The 25,023-nt window shown below is 44.9% G+C and overlaps 1 protein-coding gene across 2 annotated transcripts in view; it reads left to right on the forward strand.

Annotated features, from left to right (window-relative positions):
• Positions 1-25,023, forward strand: part of EFCAB11 (EF-hand calcium binding domain 11) — a 123,822-nt gene that overhangs the window by 14,358 nt on the left and 84,441 nt on the right. For both annotated transcript variants that reach the window (XR_008391805.1, XM_037130416.2), the window contains exons 4-5: positions 2,599-2,700; positions 4,024-4,114. Coding sequence is in view for 1 of the 2 variants with exons in the window: in XM_037130416.2 (XP_036986311.2) it covers positions 2,599-2,700; positions 4,024-4,114 (193 nt within the window). In the remaining variant the exon portion in view is untranslated. The remainder of the gene's footprint in view (positions 1-2,598; positions 2,701-4,023; positions 4,115-25,023) is intronic.

The raw sequence follows: 25,023 nt of genomic DNA on the forward strand, positions 1-25,023 counted from the left end.
CGGGGCTGTCTTATGCATTGGAAGATGTTTAGCAGCACCCCTGGCCTCCACCCACTAGAAGTCAATAGTGGGAGATAGCCAACATACTCAAAATATCCAAATCGATCAAGTTATTGGTGAAAATGAAAAATGGGTCTTTTATGGAAAAAAATAAATGGACTTTTTGGCCAACCCAATAAAAATTCACTAGGAAAGCTCTGGCCAGGTTGCTCAGTTGGTTGGAGCATCAGCCTAGACCAACAGGCTGTGGGTTCCATCCCTGGTCAGGGCACACACCTAGGTGGCCCGCATACCAGCTGGGGCATGTATGGGAGGCAGCTGACTGACATTTCTCTTTCACGTTTATGTCTTTCTCTCTCCCTCCTGCCTTCTTTTCTAAAATAAATGAAAACACATCCTCTGGTGAGGATTTTTAGAAAATTCACTAGGAGAAAGGAGAAGGCGCATTCCAGGCAGTGCATCCCCACACAGGCAGAAGTACGGAGGTATGAGAGAGCCGACTCTCTTGGGGAGACATGGGGAAATTTGCCAGGAAAGCTGGCAAGGCGCAGGCTGGGGCTGGATTGTGCAGGGCCTCCTAAGATATGCTGTAGTCAGTGAGTACGTTATTCAAGAATTTCAACTAATCTAGATGCTATTTCATCGATTAGCTTTTGGTGTTCATGCGACTAAAGTAGTTGATCTCTTGGACACATGGCATGATGACTTCAGTTTTAACCTCAGCCAGTAGATTTAAATATGTTTTCTGGTCACAAGGGTGAATGGATGAGAATGAAGCCACATGAACACATACCCTAATTACCGTGGGGGAGGACACCGTATGTGCTAATTCCATACGGTACACACTCATTGCACACACCCCAAGCACCCTGGTAGGTGCTGGCAGACATGCCTTGTTGCCTAGAGTATATCCAGCTGCCTACTCGACTTTCTGCTCTTTTCCTAGTCTTTCTCATCTCTTTAAAGGATTCCTCAAACCAACTTAAGCCAGAGCCTAGGGGTTTTTCTTGACATCTGCCTCCTCCAACCCTTCAACTCTTGTGAAACTTGGGTGGAACCTTTCTGTCCTTGGCTCCCACCACCAGCACCCTAGCACCCACATCTCTTGCCAGTAGGCTCCTAACAGGTGTCCCTTTTTCTGTTTACTTTCTTCCCTTTTTAAGGTAACAGCCAGGAAGATCTTTAAAAAGTCTAAATCAGTTCATGTCACTTCCCAATTTAAATCTTTTTTAAAAATTGACATCCTATTGCAAATGTAATAAAAACCAGACGATTTCCTGTGGTCCACAAGGGCCTGCCCGCCTCAGCAGTCCCACCTCCTGACACTGTCTCGCTTCCTACATCCCGACTACGATGGCCTTTTCCATTTCTCCTCTTCTCACCCATGGCCTTGGCACCTGCTGTTTTCGCTGCCTGGAATGCTGTCCTTCCCATCCTTTAGCCAGCTGGTACCTTCTCATCATTTGGGCCTTAGCTTAAATGTACCTGCTCTATGAGATCTCTCCTCCACCAGAGGGCGCTCTGCAGGAGGGTTCCAATGTCTTGCTTACAGCCTCTGGTGTTTCTCCTCGTTGCGATTTATAATCGTGGGTACGCTGGCCGCTGGTCCTGTGAAACCGCTTTTTCCCCCTCCTGTGTGTTGTGTGTGTTCTTTTCCCCTCTGTTTCCAGGGCTTGGCCCATGCCTGCACACAGTGGGTCCTAAGGAGTTGTGACTCATTGCAACACTTAAATTTAAAGGTAGTTCAAACTTTTAGTTTCTAAATCTTTAACTGTATACAAATAAGAAAACGTGGAAAAATTTTCAGAAATTGTATGATTTGGGGCTACTTTGGAGACAGTGATACTTTTTTTTAAACAATTGAAATCCTGATGTATAAAAACAAAATGCTCTTTTTATATATTTAGGGCTCAGGTCACTTGGCTCCGCTCTTTAAACCTGTTACAAAGATCACATTAGAATTCATTTTAATAGACATTGTGAGCACAGTATCCAATCTTGTATGATCACGCTGGGCTCTTTTATTACGAGAGTCACAGGAAGCAGAGCCCGGGGCTGCGGAACAGTCATCGGTGTACCCAGGTCTGGGGATGGTGCCAGCCCCATTGTTTACGGAATATTCTCTCTGCTTTTATCTGCGGTGCCCAATCGGCATTGACTTTTGAGAAGCTACTTTTTTGCCCCGATCTCCCTGTTGGAAAAAAACCTGCGGTAATGACATCTGGCTAGGACGACAGGGATCAAAGCAGCAGAAGGAAAGACAAATTAGGAGACCTCGTTTAATATGCAGCTTGGGGCCCCTCTGTTCGCTCAGTTACAGGGAAGCATGTTCCACTTTTTCGAGGTCACCCCCCCTTTGTCCCCTGGAAAAGCCCAGTGAGCTAAAACTATACCCACTGTTTTTTGCGGTTGACTCCTAGGTCTGGGCCTACTTTAGCATTTAGCAAAATGTCTTTTTGACTTTATAGCTCTTTAGAAATAAATGCTATTCATCGAAATTAAGATAAAATTTGTGATATGTATTACTTCTTATTTCTGTTTTGTGTTTTGTTAAAGAGGAAGGCAGTCAACTGTGGAAATTTTTTTCCCAACTTTTAGGTATATCACTGGAAGAGTTTTTAAATATTGTCAGGAAAAAGAAGGAAGCTCAGGTATATTGGAATGAAATAAGACACATCTTTACAGCTTTTGACAGATACTGTAAGTTCCTTTAAAATGTTTTTATAGTAAAAATGACTGTTTCGGCCTTGACTGGTGTGGCTCAGTGGATTGGACATCACCCCACAAAGGGAAAGGTCGCTGGCGTGATCCCCAGTCAGGGCACGTGCCTCAGATGTGCGCCTGGTCCCTGGTTGGGGGCGCTGCAAGAGGCAACCGATCCATGTTTCTCTCCCTCTCTTTCTCTCTCCTTTCCCCTCTCTCTAAAAACAAATTAATAAAATCTTTAAAACTATAAAAATAATACAAATGTCTATTAAGGAACTATGAGTGGGAACATATACTCAGTACACCAAATAAATATACTTGGAATTTTATTTTACCGTCCTCATTAACTATGACCTTAGGTATTGGTAGGAGTTGTTTTTCCTCCATCATGATGTTAAATTCTTGACATTTACCATGGATGAAATAATGTTGACAGTTACATAATTGTACTTACGTTTATAATCGGGACCACAAAAGGGCTGGCCACGTGGGGTGTAGGTCACGAACCACTTATGGAGGTGTGGGAGATGATGGCCTCTCCTTCGACCCCTGCTTTGACCCCGAAAGTACTGGAGGAATTGTTTTCCCGCACTGAATGTGGCCGAGAGGGTGGCTTCAGAGCCCCCCGCCCCACAGACCTCACCTGGGGCGAAAATGCTCATGGAGTCCAGGTTCAGTGTCTTGGCTGCTGTTACGGTTTCCCTTTCAATCTGGTTATATTATAATTCCAATACCAGGCAAGAAAAAAAGTGAATCTTGAAGAATAGACTGTTTTGGAAATTCACAAAGACTTTTGAAGCCCGATGCTGTTACTGCGGTGCATGTCTCTATAGTCTTTCCCCTGGGACTTGGAGAATCAGTGACTGATAAGACTTGACAGTGACCACTAAAGGAGAGCATCACTGGATTCTTAAATTCTCCCAAGGAGACAATCTCAGTTTATCTTACATGCAAAATCAACAATTAATTACTGCTCTTCTCTTAATGGCATATTAAAGTATTGTGTGAGCCCTGACCAGTGTGGCTCAGTTTAGTTGAGCATCGTCCTGTAAAACGAAAGGTTGCCAGTTCAATTCCTGGTCAGAGTACACGCCTCGTTTGCGGGTTTGGTCCCCGATCAGGGTGCGTGTGAGAGACAACTGATCAACTCTCGCACTGATATTTCTCTCCCTCTCTTTGTCCCTCTCTTACCTTCTCTCTCTAAAAGAAATAAATAAAATCTTTAAAAAAAATAAAGTATGTAAGTTTTATGGCTGAAATAACAGTTTATAGGGTTCATAGAGGTAAGTGACTGTTTTATATTTTGTTTTCAAACAGATCGTGGATATTTAACTTTGGAAGATTTCCAGAAAGCGTTCAAGCAGGTGGCTCCCAGGTTACCAGAAAGGAGTGTTCTTGAGGTTTTCCGGTAAGGCACCAAAGTCTTGCCAAACACCCACCCCTTGGTTTACCGTTTGCTTTTACAAGTTTTCAGTTTTATGGCGAACACCTCTTTACGCCGATTTTTCCGTAAGGAACATTTTCATCTCACCATATAGTATCGTGAAGCAGGAGAGAAATTATTTACAGTTTGCTATTATTAATGCACCAATACCCTTGGTACTGGATGCTTGCCCACCAGGGAGGCGCTTAAGAACAGTTGGCAGGAGTGGGGGAGGAACAGGAGGAAAGTAGAACTTCTTTGTATATTTATGTATCGACCAAAACCGGTAAAGCTTTGATATTTAACGTGAGACAGCTATGCATGGCCCTTGAGGTGTCCGGAGAGAAGAGCTGGCCTTGCGCGGTGGTGGTGCCCTCGTTGCGAAGCCTTCGTACCTGATAAAGCAGATTTGGAGAGTGTATTATGTTATCTCGATGAACCGATTCTGACGAAATGGGCAAGTGGCTTAAGCGGTTTTTGTTAGGCAGCTGTGGATCGAAGGTGGCAGGCTGACGTGAGAAAACGGCGGAGCTGCCCCTCTGACTGTGAGCGTGAGCCCTTCATCAGCCCTGTTACCAGGTGCATTAGCCGGGGCTGGGCACAGCAGCGCGAGCCAGGAAACCTGAAATAACCCAGCTTGGAGAGACAGCAGTGTCCTTCTCTCCCACGTAGACACACAGTCCAGGACTGATCTGGGGGTAATGTAGTCACGAAGGGCCCAGGTTCCTCCTTTCTTTTTAATCTGGCTGCCTCAGCACCTGCCTTCTCCCTCCTCCTCCAAGGATTGCCTAAATTTCATCCATTGCACTTGAATCCCAGCAAAGTGTCAACAAGAGGAAAGGGAGCAAAAGATATGTCCCTCCTTGTAAGGCTCTCCATTATTCCTGCTTATGTCCCTAAGACCAACACTTAGTTCCAAGGCCATGTGGGAGGTGCTGTCTTTGCCCTGGGTGGTCACGTGCCCTCCAAGTTTCCGATACTGAAGAGGAAGGAGAGAATGGATATTGGGGGATATCCGGCAGGTGTTCCCATTTGGGATAAAAGTAATTTCACGAAATCCAACCAGAAGTCAGCTCTGCCCATTAGAAATTGCCAAGTAGGTTATTTGCAGTGAGGACTTGCACTCACTGTGGTTGACAGTGACGTATGTGAAATCCTTTCCCCACATCATTCACTAGCAAGTCGTTGAGCAGACTGTCGAGGGAGAGCCAGGTAGCCAAAGGCATGTTCAGACACAGTGCCATAGGACACTGTTGCTTAGACGGTTCTAGAACAAGAAGTCCTTTAAAACAGAATAGCATCTTCATAGACACTTTGTGAGAAGAGTGATGAATGTCAGTGTGTTTCTATTGTATGGGGTTGTTTTAACTAAAGAACAAAGAATTATTACTTCATTTTCTTTTTACCAAGAGACAGTGTCCAAATTTGCTGACCTTTATGGGTTAAGGTCATCTTATTTCTATAAGGTGGGTCATCTCACAGAAATTCAATGACCTATCTCCAAAATTTCCTGAACAGTACACTTAGTAGCCCTTCAAGGGAGAAGCAATATTTTAACAACGAGCAAGAAAGTGCCTGCTTCTCCAAAGAAACCTGTGTTACCATAGCACATTTTTTTGGAAATGGGTGTTTAGAAATGTGATTTTTAAAAAAACGATGTGTGTCACCTATTGAAACCCTTTCTTTACACCTGCATGTTTAATAAGTTAAAAATGGAATGTCCTAAGTCTTGGTGGGTTTAGAACCCAATTTTTTAAAATATAAAAATTTGATAGCTCTCATAAACGTTCAAGAGCGACTAATGTCAGGAAAGATGGACATTTACTTGCTGAGTGTCAGTTAACAGTAACAACAAAGTGATAGTTAAAGACGACAACAGCAACCCTAAACCTTTTCCTAATCGGAGGATGGCATTAAAAACGGAGGGGCCTTGATGTCCTTTCTCCATCGTGTCTGCGTGTACGCGTGGCATGTCTCTGGCAGCCAGTGAAGTCAAGTATTAAAACAGATTACTGGAGCACAAGGGATTAAACTGTGATGTTCAGAAATAATGAAGTACATTAAATCACGTCCTTGATAAACATGGTGAATAATTTCTAGTGACAGCAGAAAGCCATTTGCCATTAACAAATAAAATATCTGCATCTTTAGTTCTTTAGAATTTCTACATTATGTTTTGTAATGTACATGACATAGTAACATAGTAGCACATGTGCACATAACATGTTGATAAATGTATGCATAGACCCATACATCTTATCTTCCCCAGGATCATGTGACCAAAGCAATTTGGAGACCTCTGCAATACGCAGCCGAACCAGGCATGCTACAGTCCATTGAACATGCCCCGCTTAAATTCTCCTTTGCATCATCCTTTTATAGCACTGTAATTTCTAAGCCAGAATACATGATAAGCAGTAAATGAAGTTGTGAAACCAAAAAAGGAGAGAAAAATATTTTTCCAAGTATGAATCAAAGTTGGCCAAAGAAACAGCGATGTCTTACTTCCACACATATCTCTATTTTGGTGGCACAAATGGTTTTCAAGAAAAAGGGAAATCAGCAATGTAAAATTACATAATGTTTTTAAGGTTAGACACTCGCCCTTTGAGAAGCTTCAGTGGTGTTTGACTTAGTTGACCAGCATCAATGGAGTTCATTACCCAGGTCCACAGTTACCCGGAAGAAAGCTGGTATCTGATCACTGAAATAAGGCAACGAAAGAGGGAGGCTTCTAGTTAGCACAGTCATCTGCACTTTTAATGACTGAAGGGGTGAGTGTTCATCATTTTCAGTTCAGTGACTGCCAGATCCTTCCCCAAGAAGCTTCTAAAGACCAAGAGCTGTCTCTTCCAGGAGTGCTTGCCCAAATTACACTTTCATTTTACAAGCTAAGCCAAAAAGCACAATAAAACCCACCAGACAACCCAAGCCAGTGATTCAAAAAGACAGACTTGGGGTACAAGGCATCAAAGAATCCTTTCACTTTATACCTTGATAGAAACACTGGTGTGTCGTGAATTAAATTGGAGGGCATTCCAAGGACGAAGTGAGAGACTTTTAAAGATTTGTGAATTGGTGCCTAACTACTTTGGTTATGTCTACTTTGGTTATTTAAAAAAAATTTTTTTTAAAGATTTAAGTTATTTATTTTTAGAGAGAGGGGAAAGGAGGGAGAAAGGGAAAGAAACATCGATGTGTGAGAGATACATCAATTGGTTACCTCTTGCATGCCCCTGACCGAGGACCTGGCCTGCAACCCAGGCATGTGCCCTGACTGGGAATTGAACCAGTGACCCCTTTTGGCTCATAGGCTGGCACTCAATCTGCTGAGCCACACCAGCCAGGGCATGATTTTTATAATGAATGAAAGCAGTATCTTTTAAAATATATACAGTCAGGGTTCATAACATTCACATTCTGTTCTGCAGTCATAATCTTTTTCGTTTTAACATTACTTTTACAAATAAATGGATTCCCAGCTCACCTTCGGGCCTGTGCCACTGTTTCTGTTTAGCTGAAGCGGGTCCTCTGTGCAGGAGGGAACATCAGAATTCTCTTCCCTGGAGTCTTTCACATTCAAAAACGTCTCCCTGGGCCATTGTCCTAGAATAAAAGTGCATAATGGATTGACTAGTAACAGTTTTGCGTCACTTTCTTTTTCTTTGAGAACACTGATTGTGTTTATGTTAGCCGTCCTTTTACATTTTTTGTTTGTTTCTATTTCATTTGCTCGTTCTGCTCACGTGTCTCTTGGGGTGTTGTCCGCAGTGTCCTTCCTCCCCCCGTGCTGTGTCCTGCGTGGCGCACCCCGGCTCCCCCCTTCCGACATTATTTTCCTTTTCCGTTTCTTTCTTGAGCTGTATCTGCTGACGTTTCGTGTCCTTTTGTTATTTTGCTGTATCTTGCTGTTTGATATCTCCCCTAAGCTTTCCTGTTTCTCTGTTGAACTCATGTTTTATGAAGGTGCTTGCCATGTTGGGGGAAACAACGATTTTTGAGATTTTATTTTTTAATGGGTGATCACTTGGGGGCTGCTGTTACAGCTTTTTAAGTATAAATTAGAGAAAGGAACTTTTCTACCAACGAAGGGGTTTTGACAAGGAACAAGTTACTTTTGTAAACCAAGAGATGATACCTTGTGTAAAAAACAAAAATAAAAATTGGTACTAGTTTGTTTTTCCTAATATACAAAATATTTAATATTTGGATTTCAAAATCTGAGGTTCCTTTCAGTATTTAAAACATAATTTCTACTTAGAGCCAATAATCATGATTTGTATATTTGTGTTCTAAAATCACTGTGTTTGCATAACTAATTTTTTCTATCCGCTGCGAAGGGCAGAAGTTGAAGAGGTGTGAGAACTGACAATGCTGTTTATACAGTGGAATCAACATGAGATAATAGGCTGTTCCTAGTACAAAAAAGATTAAAAGAATCTTTTTAATATTAATAGAACTCACTGAAAATTTTGTAGTGCTATCTTAAAAAAAAAAAAAAAAACAACTTCAAATCTCCAGTGACCCTAACGTTTAACCTGGCTGTGCAGCATCCGGGCGCCTTCCTAAACTCACCTTTTGTCAGTCCTGATTCCTGCCTTTTCCCCGGCCCAGTGCTTATTCCTTGGGACGGGTGATGGGATGTAAACTTTGCTCTGTTTCCCTTGCTGGTAGCGCCCTCTCTAGTCCCTGTCTGCCCGAGGTGGTCCCAGCTTTTCACGGTCCTGCTCGACAGAGCCTTTCTCTCTTCACACTGAACGCTCTTATCTACTTCATCAAAATTTTGATTGTACTTACGGTTGTGTATTTTTCCACTTACTTACTTGATAAACAAAAATAGTGTTCAGCATTATCTCCATGAACTGCTATAAGCTCTTTGAGTTTATGAGCTTATCTGCAACTTCCACTGCTCTGTGCACTGAAGTGCCTGCCTAACCAGTAAGTGTCGGTCCATTGTCACTCTGAATACCCGGTGACAGGGAAATTCTCGCTTATCGTTTGTGGATTAACTTAATTCTCATAAACTAAAAAAGGGAACATTAAAATACGCATTAATCTCCGATGGCCCCATTCTGCTTTAGTTTGGGGACGTTTTCCGTTCACGATTTAGCCTCCGCCGTCATCGGGAAGGCGGCATACGGTCTGTTCCCGCCTCAGCCCGCTGGCACACCCTGTGGTTTCTGGCTGGCGTTTTTCTCTGTACAATGTTTACTTCTCCACCCCGAGGAGCCTTCTCCATCTCCTCGTGAGCACTGAGATTTGCACATTCCCACCACCTGTCGATCGGCAAAAAGCTCTGAGAATCTCCTCCTGCTTCCCAACCCCAAACGGGGGTGTGCAGAAAGCCCACTCCCTGACCCGGCACCCAAGTTCTGAGGGCACGGGGTTGTCAGATGCCGATGTAACGTGGAAATATGGGGACACCAAGATGCTCTCTAGTCACGACAGGAGACGTTCAAAGTTATAGCTGATGTTTCTGGTGTAAGAATTCCATTCTTCATATTACATGGAACGTATACTTCTTCTTTTGTGGGTATTTAAAATTGGTGGAAGGTAAGAGCATCGTGACTTGCCGACTAAATACATTTTCAGTGTCAGAGTGTCAATGGGGGTGGGGGTTAGGCAATTTTAAGAGGGACTCATGGATATTCTCTTGGCAGAAGTATTCATATGTGCCTCACATCGCAGCCAATTGTAAGGGGAAGGATTGTCATGAGCTTGGGTAAAGCAAACACACAACGGAAGAGTCTTACAGAGCCCAGGGTCCCATAGGAAAGTGATTTAGGATAGCATTCACTTTTGCAAGTCATTTGTTTCTCTTTTGCAATGGTATTCCTCATTGTGTTCCTTAACTTCCTGCAATTCCTTTCTGCCGGCAGCTGAGTTATTGCATATGTCTTGGACAATCTCTAGCTAGAATTTCCTGGTCATTATTTCATGCATCCAAATGATTCTCTTATAAATGGAGTCATGTGACCTCCACAGAATTTCCGTTGTTATAGTGGGGACCTGTGTTGGTGAATACGATTATTGATCTGGAAGTATCTACATGCTCCTGTGTAGAAAAAGTGTAAAAAAAGACTGGAAATCCCATTTTGTCCTTCGTCCCCATACATAGCAGTCACTAGCTCTACCTGGTGATTGAGTGTAGTGGCTGGAGAAGTAGACTTCTTGAGATTTCAATTTTATCTTACAGTTTGTGTATCTTCTTCGCAGTGGTAATGCCTTAGTTTTATTTCTGCTGTCTTGTCTCAGGATTTTATTGTCGGAGATCCTGTTTTCTATTTATCCTTCTGCACATGGTCCCGTTGGGGAGCAGGGATCTGTGTAAGCTTTTCCAGATGAGCTCAGAGTTTCCTCTCTCTGGGAACAAAACTGGACTTTAAAAATCCAGCCATAGAAATAATTATCGTCTGATCATTTTAAGAAAATGTTTGTTTTTCAGATGGTTTTTAATCCATTTTACTCCATGGACAAAAATTATATCCTTGCATTTGAGGATAATCCTTTTACCAGCAGAGACTTTAGAGCTAATGATGCAGGAATTACAGCTTGGAAGCTGGACCAGAAAACAAGTGATGACTTTACTATGTAGATTTTCAAATAGAATGTGTTTTTTTTTTATTCCTTCGTTGAAGGTAACTTAGTTCATGTCATCAAGGATATATTATTTAATCTCTTTCACATTCAGGGTTCCAGATGTTGTAGTCCTATCTTATGTTAAACACATTCAGGTGCAAATTCTACTCATCCTTCAAGGCCCAGGTGTTAAGATATTTTTCTTGAAAGAGGCCCTACCCTTTACCCTACCCACCACCTTCCAACCCCCTGCAAGGAAGTAGACTCCAGCTTCTGCTTTAAATTCCTAATCTGTCACAAATATCTTTCTTGTTTATGCTTCCATGTAGTTATTGGTGTATACATATCACTTCCAGTCTCAGAACATGAGCCAAACGTGAGCGGGCAAAGCAGGGTATTCATCATCACACTGCCCACAGCGCAGTCCGTACGTGCTGGATAGATGACTGCATTTTATGCAGATGAGTGGCTCATGTGGTGAACATGTTTTTTGTTACGTATTTTTGTTTTACTCTTCAAATGCCACACTGGCGCCGTATTAAGGTTTCGTAGTGCAGTAAGCCCCAGGGTTGGGAATCGGGAAACTTGAGACCTCGTCCCAGCTCAGCCACCTGCCAGACTTCCCCCAAATCACTAAACCTTCCTGGCCCGCACTCCCCTCGTCTCAGAAGTGGGGGTGTCACAGCGTATGATCTGCCAGGCTTCTTCCAGCTCCGAAACCCACTGATGGGGCTGTCTGTCACGGAGAGTGGACTGGAAGCCCCCTTTATTCTCTCTGCCTGTCACAGACACCCCGGCAGGAATACAGATGTGGGCTCTCAGTGTGACACACAGCCTGCTCTCAAGAAGAAGTCACTGGGTTTGACAGCTGCCCAACCCAGGGCTGAGTTTTGAAATGTCACTATAACAAGTGTTTTGGCCAGTGTATCCAGTTTCTCATCTACATATATGGTCGGGTACACTGTTCTTGTTCTGGTAGCAGGAAGGCTGTTTTCCTTTTAATCTGACTGTCACATAAGGGACTGCTGCCATGGTTTCTTTCTTATGACCAAATGGTGCTGACCCTTTCAGTCATCCTTGAAGTTATTAATAGCTGCCCATCATGGATGTGTTCATGCCATTTTCCTTTATGGAAACAGGAATCCACTGGTTATGTTTTGATTTTGTGGTAGATTGGTAAATTCTGGGTGAAAATCTTGATAATGTTGCGTGTATTTATAAAATAAGAAAAACTGATACTTAGTAAAAAATGTTCTATTTTATATGATATATTTAAAGTAACATTGTTTTAAGATGTCAAGAAGAAAATGGGGTCAGAATGAAGAGTTACACTTGAAAGTTTAGGTTATTCTTTGAATGTATAACCTGAAATCAAAACCAAAGATTGCCAGTACAACATTTTTATCTATAACAGGTTGACCTGTGCCTTTGCTACCTCACGTTCGTCCACCTGGTCTACCTACCTCCTATCAAACATTCTCCTCCAACAGCCTGCCTTGAATAGGCGCATTCTCGTCATTCAAAGACTGCTCCAAAGACTAGCAGCATCAGCATTAGGAAGCTTATAAGTAATGCCTGATCTCAGGCCTCACTCCAAATGAGCTGAGTCCAATGTGTTTACTTTAATATGATCCCTGGGTAATCCATACATACATTAAAGCTTGAAAATCACCGGCTACTCTTCTAGTTAAGTTTTGGATAACGAGAATACTTTAGCATGACTTTTTAAAAAAAGATTTTATTTATTTATTTTTAGAGCAAGGGGAAGGGAGGGAGAAAGACAGGGAGAGAAACATTAATGTGTGGTTGCCTCTGGCACGCCCCCACCGGGGACCTGGCCCGCAACCCAGTCATGTGCCCTGACTGGTATTCGAACTGGTGGCCCTTTGGTTTGCAGGCTGGTGCTCAGTCCTCTGAGCCATACCAATCAGAGCAGCATGGCTTTTTAATGTTACTTCTTGACTTCCGTAGCTCTTCATTGCCTACCAGGTAACGGCAAGATTCCTTGGCCTGGCATCCAGGGCCCCTACATGCAGGGAGACCTGACATGCCTTTCCAGCATGTCTCCCGGCATTTCCCAAATCAGAAATCCTAGTCCACACTCCTGACACCCTTGCTGCATACTGGTCCTGTCTTGTTTCTCTTAGAGCATTTTTGCTCATGCCGGGGTCACTGCCTTCTCTTCCCTTCGTCTGACTTTCCCATCCACATAGCTAGATGGGATCCATGCCTTTGATCACTGCAGCCCACAGAATTTCTTTCTTCTTCCTCAGAACTCCTGTAGCACTTGCCACGTTAATACATCTAATCATGGTAACCACAGTAACACTGGCCTCTGACAGTTGCTGACTATTTAGTATGTACCAGACGCGGTGCCGAATCCTCGCAGGGTCCGCATGGGTTGGGCTCTGTCCACTCCCATTTTACAGATGAAGGAAAGGCCTGGAGAGGTCAAAGGACCTGCCCGAGGTCACCAGCTGGAGAGTAATGGAACCAAGATTCACCCTGGGGCAGGCTGACTTCTAGGCTGGTCCCTTTAACCACTGTTCTCTTCCCCTCTCACTCCCTTTAAACAGAATAAACGTCCTGAGAGCAGGAACCACGCCTTTTTATCCCCGAGCGCCTGGCGTGCAGGTAAGGAAGCGAGGCATGTTCTCCCTGCCCAGAAGTGCCGCTGACGAACCGGCCGCATAATTAGGCAGCTTTCCCCTGTTCACGCGAATTGGTTTGGTTTGGGTTGTTATTGAGATTTCACTTGATTGTCTGCACTGTAAACAAAAGGAACTGTTTACAGAAACGTACAAAAGGAAGCCCATGCGACGTTTTTATCGCGTGAAGCTGCAGCAGGCTTTGCTGGGAAGCCTTGTGCTGTGCCACGTTGCCTTTGGAAATCTGTTGCAGTGGCAGAGTATGGTGCCAAGTAACCTGGAAAAACAGAATATATTTTAAGATCAGTAAGTGGGGTTTTATCGTATTAAGTGGGGTGGGAATGCTAACCTGAATCCGTGACTGTCCCTTTAGAAGGCGGGGTCGTACGTTGATTCCCTTGGAACACCCTTCTAATCAGCTGCTGTGAGTTGCCCATTGTGTGTTATCATTTCCAGCTTGCCCACATTATCTGCTTGTCTTCCCGCCTTGGCTGCAACCTGCTGCTGGGGAAAATCAGGGCGAAATAATAATTGCAAGCGCTACAGACTTCGTGTGGCGCCGGTTAGTTCCTGCTCTTTCCCTCGCCTCTGCCTGTCACCAGGAGAGACAGCACAGGCACTGATACTGATACCCTTTAGCTCTTCCCACCCCTCTCTCCTGCCCATCACTCACTTCCACACCTCTCCTGCCCGTGGGACTTAGATTTGTACAGCCCGGAACTGGTTTCTGGTGGCTAAACACGGCTGCTGGACTCTTGACATTGGACCCTATCTTTCTTCTTGCCCCTTCTCTATCCTCCCCAACCCCCACCTCTGTTCTCCTTAACTGTGGCTAAGACCCAAGGAAGTTTATACCGCTGTCCCCTCTTTGTCTTCACTTACCACTCTGGCCTCAGACTGTGCCTCTGTCCAGAGGTCCCACCTTGGTTCTGAGCAGCCTGTGGTGCTACACGGCAGGGCTCGAGCTCTTAGTGGGCTGTGCTACCTGGCATGCTCTGCGCAACCTGAGACCTGGAGCAAGCGTACCACCTGCCTCTCTGCAGTCACCTCGACCTCCGCCCCGACACACACACCACAGTCAGTTTCCCTCTCCCTCTCTCATCAAGTACAGTGTCTGAGAGATCGGTGAGCTCTGTAGCTCTCTGCCTTTTTGGATCCTGTTGCTTAGATCCCCTGCTGCCGACCTTGATCCTCTGGCTGTCCATCCCAGAATGGGACCAACCTCTCTGTTCAGGCAGAAACTTGTGCCTGCTTGACCACAGGGTTTGGACTGCCCGAGCCCATCTTCTGTGCACAGTTCCCCACCCTGGTCCTGTGTGTGACTCTAAGTGCCTACCTTTCAGTGCTGCGGTCTGGGAGTCCTGTCATGTAATTCGAGTCACGTAATACCCCACTGCCTGCCATCTGGGAGAACTTGAAGTCACCTGTCCTCGACTCCCCAGTTCAGGGATGGCAGACAGTTGGCATGTGAGCCATTGCTGTCTCCTCATGGACCTGTGGCCTGCATTTTCCTGAGGAGCCTCGAGTCCTTCTTGCTACCGCACCCCGAGTCAGTTCGTTAGCTTTGTGACACACGATAAGATTGACTTGCTCTCTGTCATGGTTCTACCAAACCCTTCCCACTGCTGTTCGCTGCACGTGACCTTGCCTTCAGCTTCATAGGCAAGGTCATGGCCTCTGCCTGGTTTTCCTTTCCTGGCTCTTTTGATTTACCACTGCCTAATAACAGTGATATGGTAGATGGAATTTACAGTTTAGAAGAAAATGTCTAAGCACATTTAGCATTACGTGTCATTCAGGAATCGTGTTAATGTATTTAGAAAGAAAAAAGTTACAAAACACTTTTCTTAACCCCAGTCTTCTTTTTGTTGGGATTCCCCGTGTCTGCTGTGTGCTTCCGCATGGAAACCCTCCTGACTTGGAGATGGCGTCTCTATGGAGGCTCTCATCCAAGGAGAGGAGAGGGCGGCAGGAGAGTCTCACACATGGTCCATTTTTGCAGAAATTTAAGTGTTTGGTGGAGAGAGAGCAGTCAGTGAATACAGGAATCAATGAGCAATGAATAAGTAAATGAGCAAAGGAACAGAATGAGGTTGATCAAAGTTTGTGTGTTCAAATTGGGTGGATCAGCTGCTGGGCCTTAATTTTACCTGGGCCTGTTACAAATTGTCTTCTTGACTGGGTTTTCAAATCGCAGACCAGAGGCTTTGAAAACTATGAGCTTGCCCTGGCTGGTGTGGCTCCGTGGATTGAGCCAGTTCGATTCTCAGTAAGGACACATGCCTGGGTTGTGGGTCAGCCCCCAGTGGGGGGGTGTGCAAGAGGCAACCACACACTGATGTTTCTCTCCCTCTCATTCTCCCTCCCTTTCTCTAAAAATAAATAAATAAAATCTTTAAAAAATATGAGCTTGACCACACATTTGTGTAGAGATGTAAACTTCCACCATCATACAATTATTCCAGTAGTTTTATACTCCACGAGAAAACTATCAGCAGAACCCTGCCGCCAGGGTCTGATTCAGGTAACTGGATTCAGGCTTTTTCTCTTGCTAATTGTCTGGTAGAGAAGTTTCTACAAGTTTTATAGGGTGGTGTCATTTATTCTGGCTGCAAATGTGTCATGACAACAAGTAGCTGGATGTACTTTTCGTAAACAACTTGTATCCACAGATTGGTTATCCTGGGGGAAAATTGGACTTCTCCGGGAATACTTGTTTTCAGAGATTGACTGATCGTACAGACATCAGGTTTGTACCCCCAGGGCTCAGCTGTGCTATCTGCTGGCATCCATTGCGAGATGTGGCTCAATTAGACAGGGAGGAAGGAAAACGGCACCACGTGGCCCGTCTCAGATGGCAGAGTCCCTCTCTGGGTCAGGAATCTTGGTGGGAAAAGCTCAAAAAATTTTTAAATGTGTAATTCCCTCCTTATTTCTATTTTCTATTAAATTAATGCCTTATGTAGACACTGTGGGCTACTATAGCATTCCATACCATTTACTTTGCTCTCTCTCTCTCTTAGTTTCCGGTTTTCATTAGTAGTTCTTAGTCTTTGCTTTTGGAGCGTGAGCTTATGGTAGAACAAGTGATATTAGCTTTAGTGGGTAGAGTTTGTTTTCTCTAATGACTTACTAACCAAAATATACCTTCTTATGTTGAAAAGCCAAAGTGGATTATTATTTATTGGACTGACAAGGAAAGTAATTTCTAATTTTATTTAGAGGCTGAAATAAATTACTTTGCTGTAAATTAAATGTGAACTAAATGTATGATCCTCTCTTAATGAACTAAGCAGATCGAGATCCAAGCAAGTTTGTAGTAGATCTCTTCCTCCAGTTGGTGGTGCTAACAACTCTGATAAGAAATTAATTGGAAGGAGAGGTGGTTAACCTGGAGCCTTTCCTAATAAATGGTACCTTATTAGTTTTTAAAAAATTAGTACCAAAAATATATGGCCAAATTATTGCACCTTCTGAGCTTAGGGACCAAACCTCTCTTTGGCGGACAGCAGAATACACTCCTAGTAAACTGTAGAGGTGTCATTGGCTCTCATACAATTCACGCTTTGTAAATTGCATGTTGTGCAATATCTGGCTCCATCCTGGAAATGGCCTTGAGCTTGCCGTCTGGGGGATGGAGGTGTCCTAGAGCGGTGTTCCTGGTCCTACGTAGGTGCCAGAGTTGGAGTGAAGAAACACTGATTCGTGTTAGCACTGCTGTCTGTCGAACCCTCTCTAGCCCTTTGTTTTTTCACATCTGAGAAGTCCACACCAGAGCAACAGTCTGCTGTTGAGTGTGTCCTGAGAGGCAGCCAGAAGCCTTGGATCCGGGGGAGCGGGTTTTGAATTTCCTCACGTATTTCATCACTGTCCCGTAGTCACTTATATAAGTTCTTTACAGCTCAGTTCGCCCGACTCGTGAAACAGGAATAATTAACACCTTTTCCCCAGAGTTGGTGTGAGCGTTGAACCAGGCACCCGGTGCCCCTCGGGAGTCCCCGCTGTCCCCTTGGTTGAGCCTGCCCTTACCTGCAGAGTGGGCAGGGCCTCAGGACCCGAGGTGCTCAGTGCGTCTGACCCTGCAGCGTGCGTTTGCTGGTGAAAAGATCTTTCTAGGTTGTCAAGTCCCTTGGAGACTTTCTAAAGACTCCCGGACCCGCACGAGAGGTACCGGTTGTATCCAGTTTTGAGGCACTGGCCTGTCTGTCCTGAGGATAGTTATGTGTTGGTCTGAACCTGCCTCAGCATTTAGGACTGAGGAAGGGAATGCAGATTGCGGAAAGGTGTAGCGAAGGCGTTACTCAGAGCTCGTTCATCCATTTACTCGTTCCGCAAACTTTGGCTGAGCGTCACTCTTCCAAAGATGAGCCCCCGAGAGCATGGAGACCACACGCCTGAGAGCTGCAGACTGCAAAGCAGGCTGCTTCCCACCAGCAGGACCTGGTCGGCAGCTCCTCTCTGTGTAACAGGAGGATTATTTAAATGTCTGTATCTTTTATACTATTATAAGACTGAGGGTAAAATTATAAAAAAATTTTTAGAACTTTTAATTAAATTTTTATTAAATTTGTTTTATTAAAATTTTCATGGCATATTCTGTTTGGAAAGTTGAAACAAATCCAAAGAAGGCTTCTGAAGAAGGCTTCAGAAGGCTAATAAAACTGTTAATAGGTGCTTTAGCCAGCATAGTATTTAAAAAGTATGACAGTATAAGATATATATTTTTTGAGGAATGGCACAAATAACATCTTTGGTTAGATCCAACTGGTAGATTCAGACCTTTGAGATGTCGTGATTCCAGAATCATGGAGTCAGATGGCGGCCGAGACTTTGGCCATTACAGACGCTGGCTCTCTTACACCGCAGCTCAGAAAACGGAGGTCTTACCCACAGTTGCATAGACCTGGATCAAAACTCGAGTCCCCTGACCCTCCTGACCCCCAACTCAGTGCCGTGCGTTATTTATTTTATCTACAGGATGCATCATTTTCAGCGTACATAAAGACAAGCATATGCTTGCTCAGCCTGAATAAACTTTCACACTGAGCACAGAGTATCCTTTCTGCCCAGTTATCAGAATGAAAACTTCGATTGCATGCAAGGCAGTTAATTAAGGTGCTCCGATGCACATTTCGGTGCAGAGCTAAGGGGCGGGGGAGCACGCCAGCTGGGAACCGCAGCCCTCCACCAGGGTGGATGCACGCCTGCGTCCAAGCTCTGCAGAAGAAGCAGGCAGGGTTTTCATTCAGCCTCTGCCTCGCCTGCTTCTCGTTTCTTGCTACATGAATGGCATCCTGGGCCGCAGGTGTATCAGTAATTCCTGAGTTTGTTCCCCACTAAAAGTGACCTTATTGTTTTGTGCTTCTTTTCCATAATTATACAGTAAGAGGAAAATAAACCAGCTCTGAGTACAGCCCACAGCAGAAATCTTGTGCTCTTTATGCAAGTTTGATTTATAGACGTGCACTGCAGCGCGGAGTGACTATGAAACATTCATCTTCCCGATGCTAGTTGCCATGGAAATCAAGTACACAGAGCAGTGTCATTCCAGTCCTGGTGATGCCTGCAGTAGTTTATTCCTTTGTTGTTCTCGTTTCTTAAGCAACTGCCCAGCCTTCTTTCATCCTTACAATTAATCGTGCACACGACTTTTTATCTTTTATCTGAAATAGAAAGCACTAAAAATGTGTGAGAAAAATGGGGAGAATTTAAATATTTTTGTGGCTTTAAGTATGCATTTGTGATTTTCCCCCCTCAGTCCCATCGGAAAATGGGTCAAATTAAAAAAAAAAGCACATATTAATGTACAGAAATCTCAATAAAGAGATCAATGTAAAACTCAAGGGAAAAGCAATGCCATGCTAAGGAAATTTTAAGGAACTTCATATTCTCAGCCTCCCAGTATTTGGCACTGAATAAGTCTGTTATTTGGGGTCCTGCCAACCAAAAAGAGCCCCTGAGCTATGTAATATCAATTCTCCTTTTGTTTTGTTTTGCTAGTTTCCTTAGGGGTTTGAACAACCTAAATATTTGCTGGATAGATATGGTAATATTAAAGAGCAGGGCTCCTTTCTTTGTGAAAGGCTAATAAAGTTCAAGACTTTTTTACCGTCTAAGTGAAAGGAATTCTTAGTCTTCCTTATTATTACTCGTAAAGACTCCATCATATCCCAGTTTCACCTAGTGTAGTTCATAGCAGGTGCCATGCCAGCAATTAATAAGTGACCCTGGAATAACCCTGTCCGGGTCCAACTCTCTGCTCTTTTGCTGATTTGCTGGGATCCCTTTGAAAAGTATCTCTCCTTGCCTTGGCTTCCTTATCTGCAGCGTGAGCAGCTATAAAATCGAGATAATAATGGGTTGTTGAGAGGGTTCTCAGACACAATTCAGGTAAAGGGCCCAGCTCTGTGCCTGGCACAAGTTTGCCCCAGGGCAAAACTGCACGGAGAGCAATGCCTGCGCCCAGGGCTGGGACCCTGTTCCCAGCACCCAGGTGCACAGACAATTGCCCATGCCTTGTTCTACTTGGGCCACATGGACTGGCTCATCTCTACACTTTAGATACTAGGATGGTAGCTTAGAGGTATTTAAATGGTCATCTTATCTGCACACGGAGAAGAGGAGGTTGCTGCAGATTTCCCATCTATGACCTGGACTGGTTTCTTACAGTGGGGGGGGGGGGTGCATGGGGTGCTTGGCGTGGCAGCGGGCCGCCTGAGGTAGCATCCGACCTGCTGCCTCTCACCCCATGCTCCCCCTCCGCCCCATGCTCCCCAGCCACTCTGCAGCGGCTGCAGCCTTCCTGCAGCCTTTCTGGAGCTGAAGTTTTCGGAACTGGTGGCAGAAGCAACTCTTCGTTGAAATTCACCCTCCTTGGCAGTCCTCCAGGGCACACGGCAGTGCCGATTTACTGGATTTAGCTTTTGTTTGGTTAGCTTCGTATTTTGTCTGTTTTGCCTTGTACAGTTCTTTTCCCCCCAAATTTTCATGTTTAAAGCCTTCGACTTCCTTTCTATTTATTTTATTAGCTGGCTTCACAGTATTGCTAAAAGTTGTTTGCTTTAGGCTATCACAAAATGAGTAGCTGTAGATTAATTTGTCTTGTTTTCCCCGAGCCTGATCCACAGCATGTGAACTAAGTGCACTTTGGTTAATGACTGAACCAAAACAGGCCTTTGCCACACCCTAATGTTATATCCTGATACCCAGCTCTCTCTGTTTAGTTCTTGGTTTTCCTCTGCTCCCCAGTCAGTAAGCTCACGTTGGTTCGGAAGAGGTAGTAGAGGACTTTTCCGAGTCCTTGGGTTCTCCCTTCTCTGTCTTTCCTCTTGCATCTCCCCATGAGATAAAAACTCTGGAGTCAGAACCTCACATCTTCCCGGGGAAGCTCTCGACATTCGAAGTGGCATGGGTACTCAATGGGCGTCTGTATTCTTGTGTTTACATTGGACACGCTGGATGTAGCTTTCAGATCACTGCCTGAAATGTAGATGCTCTCTAGGTATTTGTGGTTCTCACCTCATATTTAACGTGCATATTTAACATACCCTCTTGCTTCTGTGCCCTCCAGTGGCCGTAGCAGGTGGCTCTGCTCTATGCACTTCTCCCCTTGGCCTTATGTCATTCTTTGTTTGGGTAACAAATATGTGTTTGTATCTACTTCATTACAGATACTGGGAATACATGACAATAAGCAAAACACACACTGCCCTGCCCTCTAGGAGCTTATAGTTTAGTTGGGGGGATAGGTAGTTAGAATCCAAGATGGTTAATCCTGCAAGATGGCCCCAAAGCATGTGGGAATATATAGGAAAGATGGCAGTACAGCCTGGGCACCGAGACAGTGATGCTGCTGTGAGCCCTGAAGGATGGAAATAGCCAGGCAAAGAGGGAGAGTGTGTTCTGGGCAGAGCGCCTCCGCAGAGGTCAGTAGGAGAACGCTTTGGGTGACTGAGAGTTGTTCAGGATGGCTAGTCTGCTCTTGAATACACATATTTTTCCCTTGTCTGGGTGGGGTGGGCAGGGCCAGAGGATGGGGAGTGATGAGCTTGGAGAGGTAGACAGGGACCTGATTGTGAAGGGCTTCACAAGCTGTTGAGAAGTTTGGACTTCATCCTGAGGACATTTAGGAGCCACTGAAATGTTTTATGTGACCTCTCCTATGGCAGTGTGGAGAATGGCTTAAAGGTGGCATGGGCGGCCTCTCTCTAGGTTGGTCCCAGGGACCACCTTCCCAAACTCACCTTCTCCTTATCCCTGCAGTCTGGCTCAGCATGTCCAGCGTCTTGCATTTTCCTGATTAGCATGAAGGCTTGTTCCAAGTCCTGACTCTCCTTTTCTAGCTTCCTGTCTTGAAGGCCAGCTTCTCCCAAGCCCCTGGCTGGCACCTGCCCTAAAGTGAGTGTGTCACCTGGAACGCCCACTGGGTCTCCCATATTACTGCTGCCCAGAGAGTCCACTGCTTTGCCTAGGAGCTTGGGTCCCCCAGGATTTGGAGTCAGCCTGCATCTAGCCTGAGCTCCTCTGACCCCTGAAATTCCTTGTAACTCTCATGGTGGGCCCTTCCTTGGCAGCCAGACCAGACCTGGCTGGCCGAAAGAGAGACCATTCCTCTGGCCCCTCCTTTTCCAACTAGCAGCTGAGTATCCTGGGTATTCCACACCGATCCCCACTGCATCCCCATATTGGACGATAAAGGTGGGAAGATGAATTAAAATGAGTTGAACTAGCCAATAGACTTTGGGGAAGTTACTTCTCTGTGCCTCAGTTTCCTTATCTATAAACTACAGATGTTAAGAGAATCTACATCATACAGTTGTTGGGAGGACTAAATGAGTGAATGCAGAGAAAAGCACTATGCCTGGCCCATGGTGGACACTCATGTTTGTTAATGTTTTTATGAAGGTGTGTAGCCTGTTCCAGAAAAAGTGGCAGGAGAACATGAAAGGCTTTGACTGTTGGAATAATTTGTCACAGCCAAACGGGTCTTTATCTTGAAAGGTCCACTCCTCTTTACTATGGGTAATTGAGAGATGACGGCAGTTACGCACCCTGCCCAGTCAGGGTGCAGACCAAGTGGGCTTTAAATCTGATGTTTCATTCTGTGCTGATTTTGTTCCGGAAGTTCTTAGTTTTCATGAAATTAAATTAGCTTTGCATTTCATACACTATGCTTCATTCTGGAAGACAGTCATGATGTTTGCCTCAACTTTGCGGTTGGGGCCTCCAAGACCAGCATTTTTCCTCCTTGACAATAGCGACAATAACAGCTACTAGTCGACAAGGCAATGGAGGACATCTCTGCATGTTGATTCATTCCACAAGCCATTACTGAGCAAATGCCAGGTGCAAGGAATTGAGAAGGGAGGTGTTGGGGCCACAAATCAGGCAGCGACCATCTCGTAGAGTGACCACGGGTAAGGATTTAATTTCAGCCGGGGCGGTCCAGGAACTTAATGACTGAATCCTGTCCTGTAGACTCCTTAGGGGGAACGGTGTCTGGGGGAGAGGCAGCAGCACGGGCCAGTGGGTGAAGGAGGGGAAATGTAGCTGGTGAGGTAAGGGAGCAGAACACCTCACACGTGACAAGTGCCTACTGTGAGCCAAGACCTGTTCCACCCGCCAGCTCATCTCAACTCATTCGATGCACAAACCAGCCCCTGAAGGGGGCTACTGACATCACCCCCATTTCGTAGAGGAGGAGGAGACAGGCAGAGAGTGGCCAAGTAACTTGGCTAAGGTTGTCCTGGTGATGGAATTTGGCCTTGACCCAGACAGCCTGACTCCAGATTGGAAGCACAAGCAGACATACCCACTACTCGAGGCAGAACCTCCGGGTTCCCTTATGCATCTCTCCCCAGCAGCCCCCTTGAAAGGGATTTCAATTCTCTTTATCAGTCAGATCTACTACAGTTTACAGATTTCAAAGGAAATCATTTTCTTTAAGGGCCTTTTTCCAGTTCCATTTCAATGGAATAAAGATCTGGACAGCATATAAATTTTCACAGTCCAAAATAGAGCTATATAATCTATGGCTATAGCCCTTTTCATAGACCAAAGGCTGTGGATATATGAAAACACTGGCTGAACTGTACATTTTTCCCCCTTGATTTCTGACAATTTGGTCATAAAATCTTTTGATAAAAATATCAAAAAAAATCTCATACTGCAACACTGTTAAATGTGACTGCATTAATGGATGAAAAAATCCATATTTTAGACCGTCAGGACCTGTTTAAGCATCCCAGTGGGAAACATTTACGGCTCAAATCATTGAAGACCACGTTTCTCCGAATCTGTCTATTCCGCTCAGCCTGTTGTTAGACCTTGAAACAAACCACAGAACTGTCCGGCTCCGGGTTCTCTGCAGCTCTTCCTCGTCCCTCGGGGGGTCACAGTGTGTGTGCACGGGGCTGTCGGTCAGTTCCTTGAGCTTGGGCCCCCCCCACCGTGAGCGGGAACCGACATAGGCCACTCTACTCAACCTCCCGGGATTTCAGCCTCCTCCAGCTTTAAATACCTTGATGTAAAGAATCAAATTCCTGTGTCTTTTGTCTTTCGACTCTTTAAAGAAAATTATAATTAATAGTACATGTACTATTAATACTGTGTACATGGCAAATATCTGTTTATCGCTCCCTGGTACGCTGATAGTTACAGTGTTCAATTCTCAGACTTACCCGAGGTTCACCTTCACTCATGTCCCCCTTGTAACTACATTATTACTATAGAATCTTATAATGTTTAATGTTATCTTTTTAAAAATCCCAGACAAGGAGGACAGAAACCTTTCATGTCAACGAGATCCCTTAGCATTTTGCACATTATTATGAAGTCATATGTAGTCTTTTTCTTTCGGTTCTTCTCACTGTACCGAAGCCCCATTTAAACTACTGGGTAATGCTTCTTAGGAAAAACTGTAGTCGCAGGGCGACCGGTGGTGCAGTGGGAGGCCTGTCCGACTCCGGATCGGAGGAGGATCCAGGACAGACCACAGCTGTCAGATGTTCATGTCTCACCCTGACGGGTCAGCTGGCCTGCTTGCTGCAGTGGCCTGCTGTGATGGACTTGTCGGAGAAGTGGATTATCAATTGCTCAGACCCAAATGCCGTGGAAAACTTACAAGGACTGTTACTAAATAGAATGTTTTAAAGTATCTGTTGTGTTGAGAGAGAGAAAAGAAAAAGACCCAGTAAGAGGTTTATCAGATAGTCATGAGTTCAGGTGACAAAGAAACAGTGATCGGGCTCTTTGCCAGACCGTGAACTTGGCAGTGACGGCACATACCTCCGTCGCATCTCAGTGCTGCGGTGAGTGCCCAGCATCGCCATTATGTCACTCAGTCCCCACAACAACCCAGAGGTCTGTGCGCTGCTGTCATTCTTGTTTCACAGACGGGAGAACTGAGCCTGGAGAGCTTCGATGATTTTCCCAACGTCTCACAGCTAATGAGTGGCAGGAATGTTTCAGGTTGCTGGTCGTCACCTTCAGTTCATCCTGTTGACGGGGAAAGCCACTACCCTGGTCCTGAAGTCAGCTCTTTCTCTGATTTCTGTCAGTGATACCGTGATGTTCTCAGATTCGTTCTCGCAGCCATCGTTGATTTTTTTCTTCCGTCTTTGCTCTACTCCCTTTAGTCACCGAGTCCCTTTGCTTGTTCAGCGTCTT

The sequence above is a fragment of the Artibeus jamaicensis genome, unplaced genomic scaffold (genome assembly GCF_021234435.1).
Source record: "Artibeus jamaicensis isolate MK-2021 breed Jamaican fruit bat unplaced genomic scaffold, CSHL_Jam_final contig_444, whole genome shotgun sequence".
Lineage (NCBI taxonomy): Eukaryota > Metazoa > Chordata > Mammalia > Chiroptera > Phyllostomidae > Artibeus > Artibeus jamaicensis.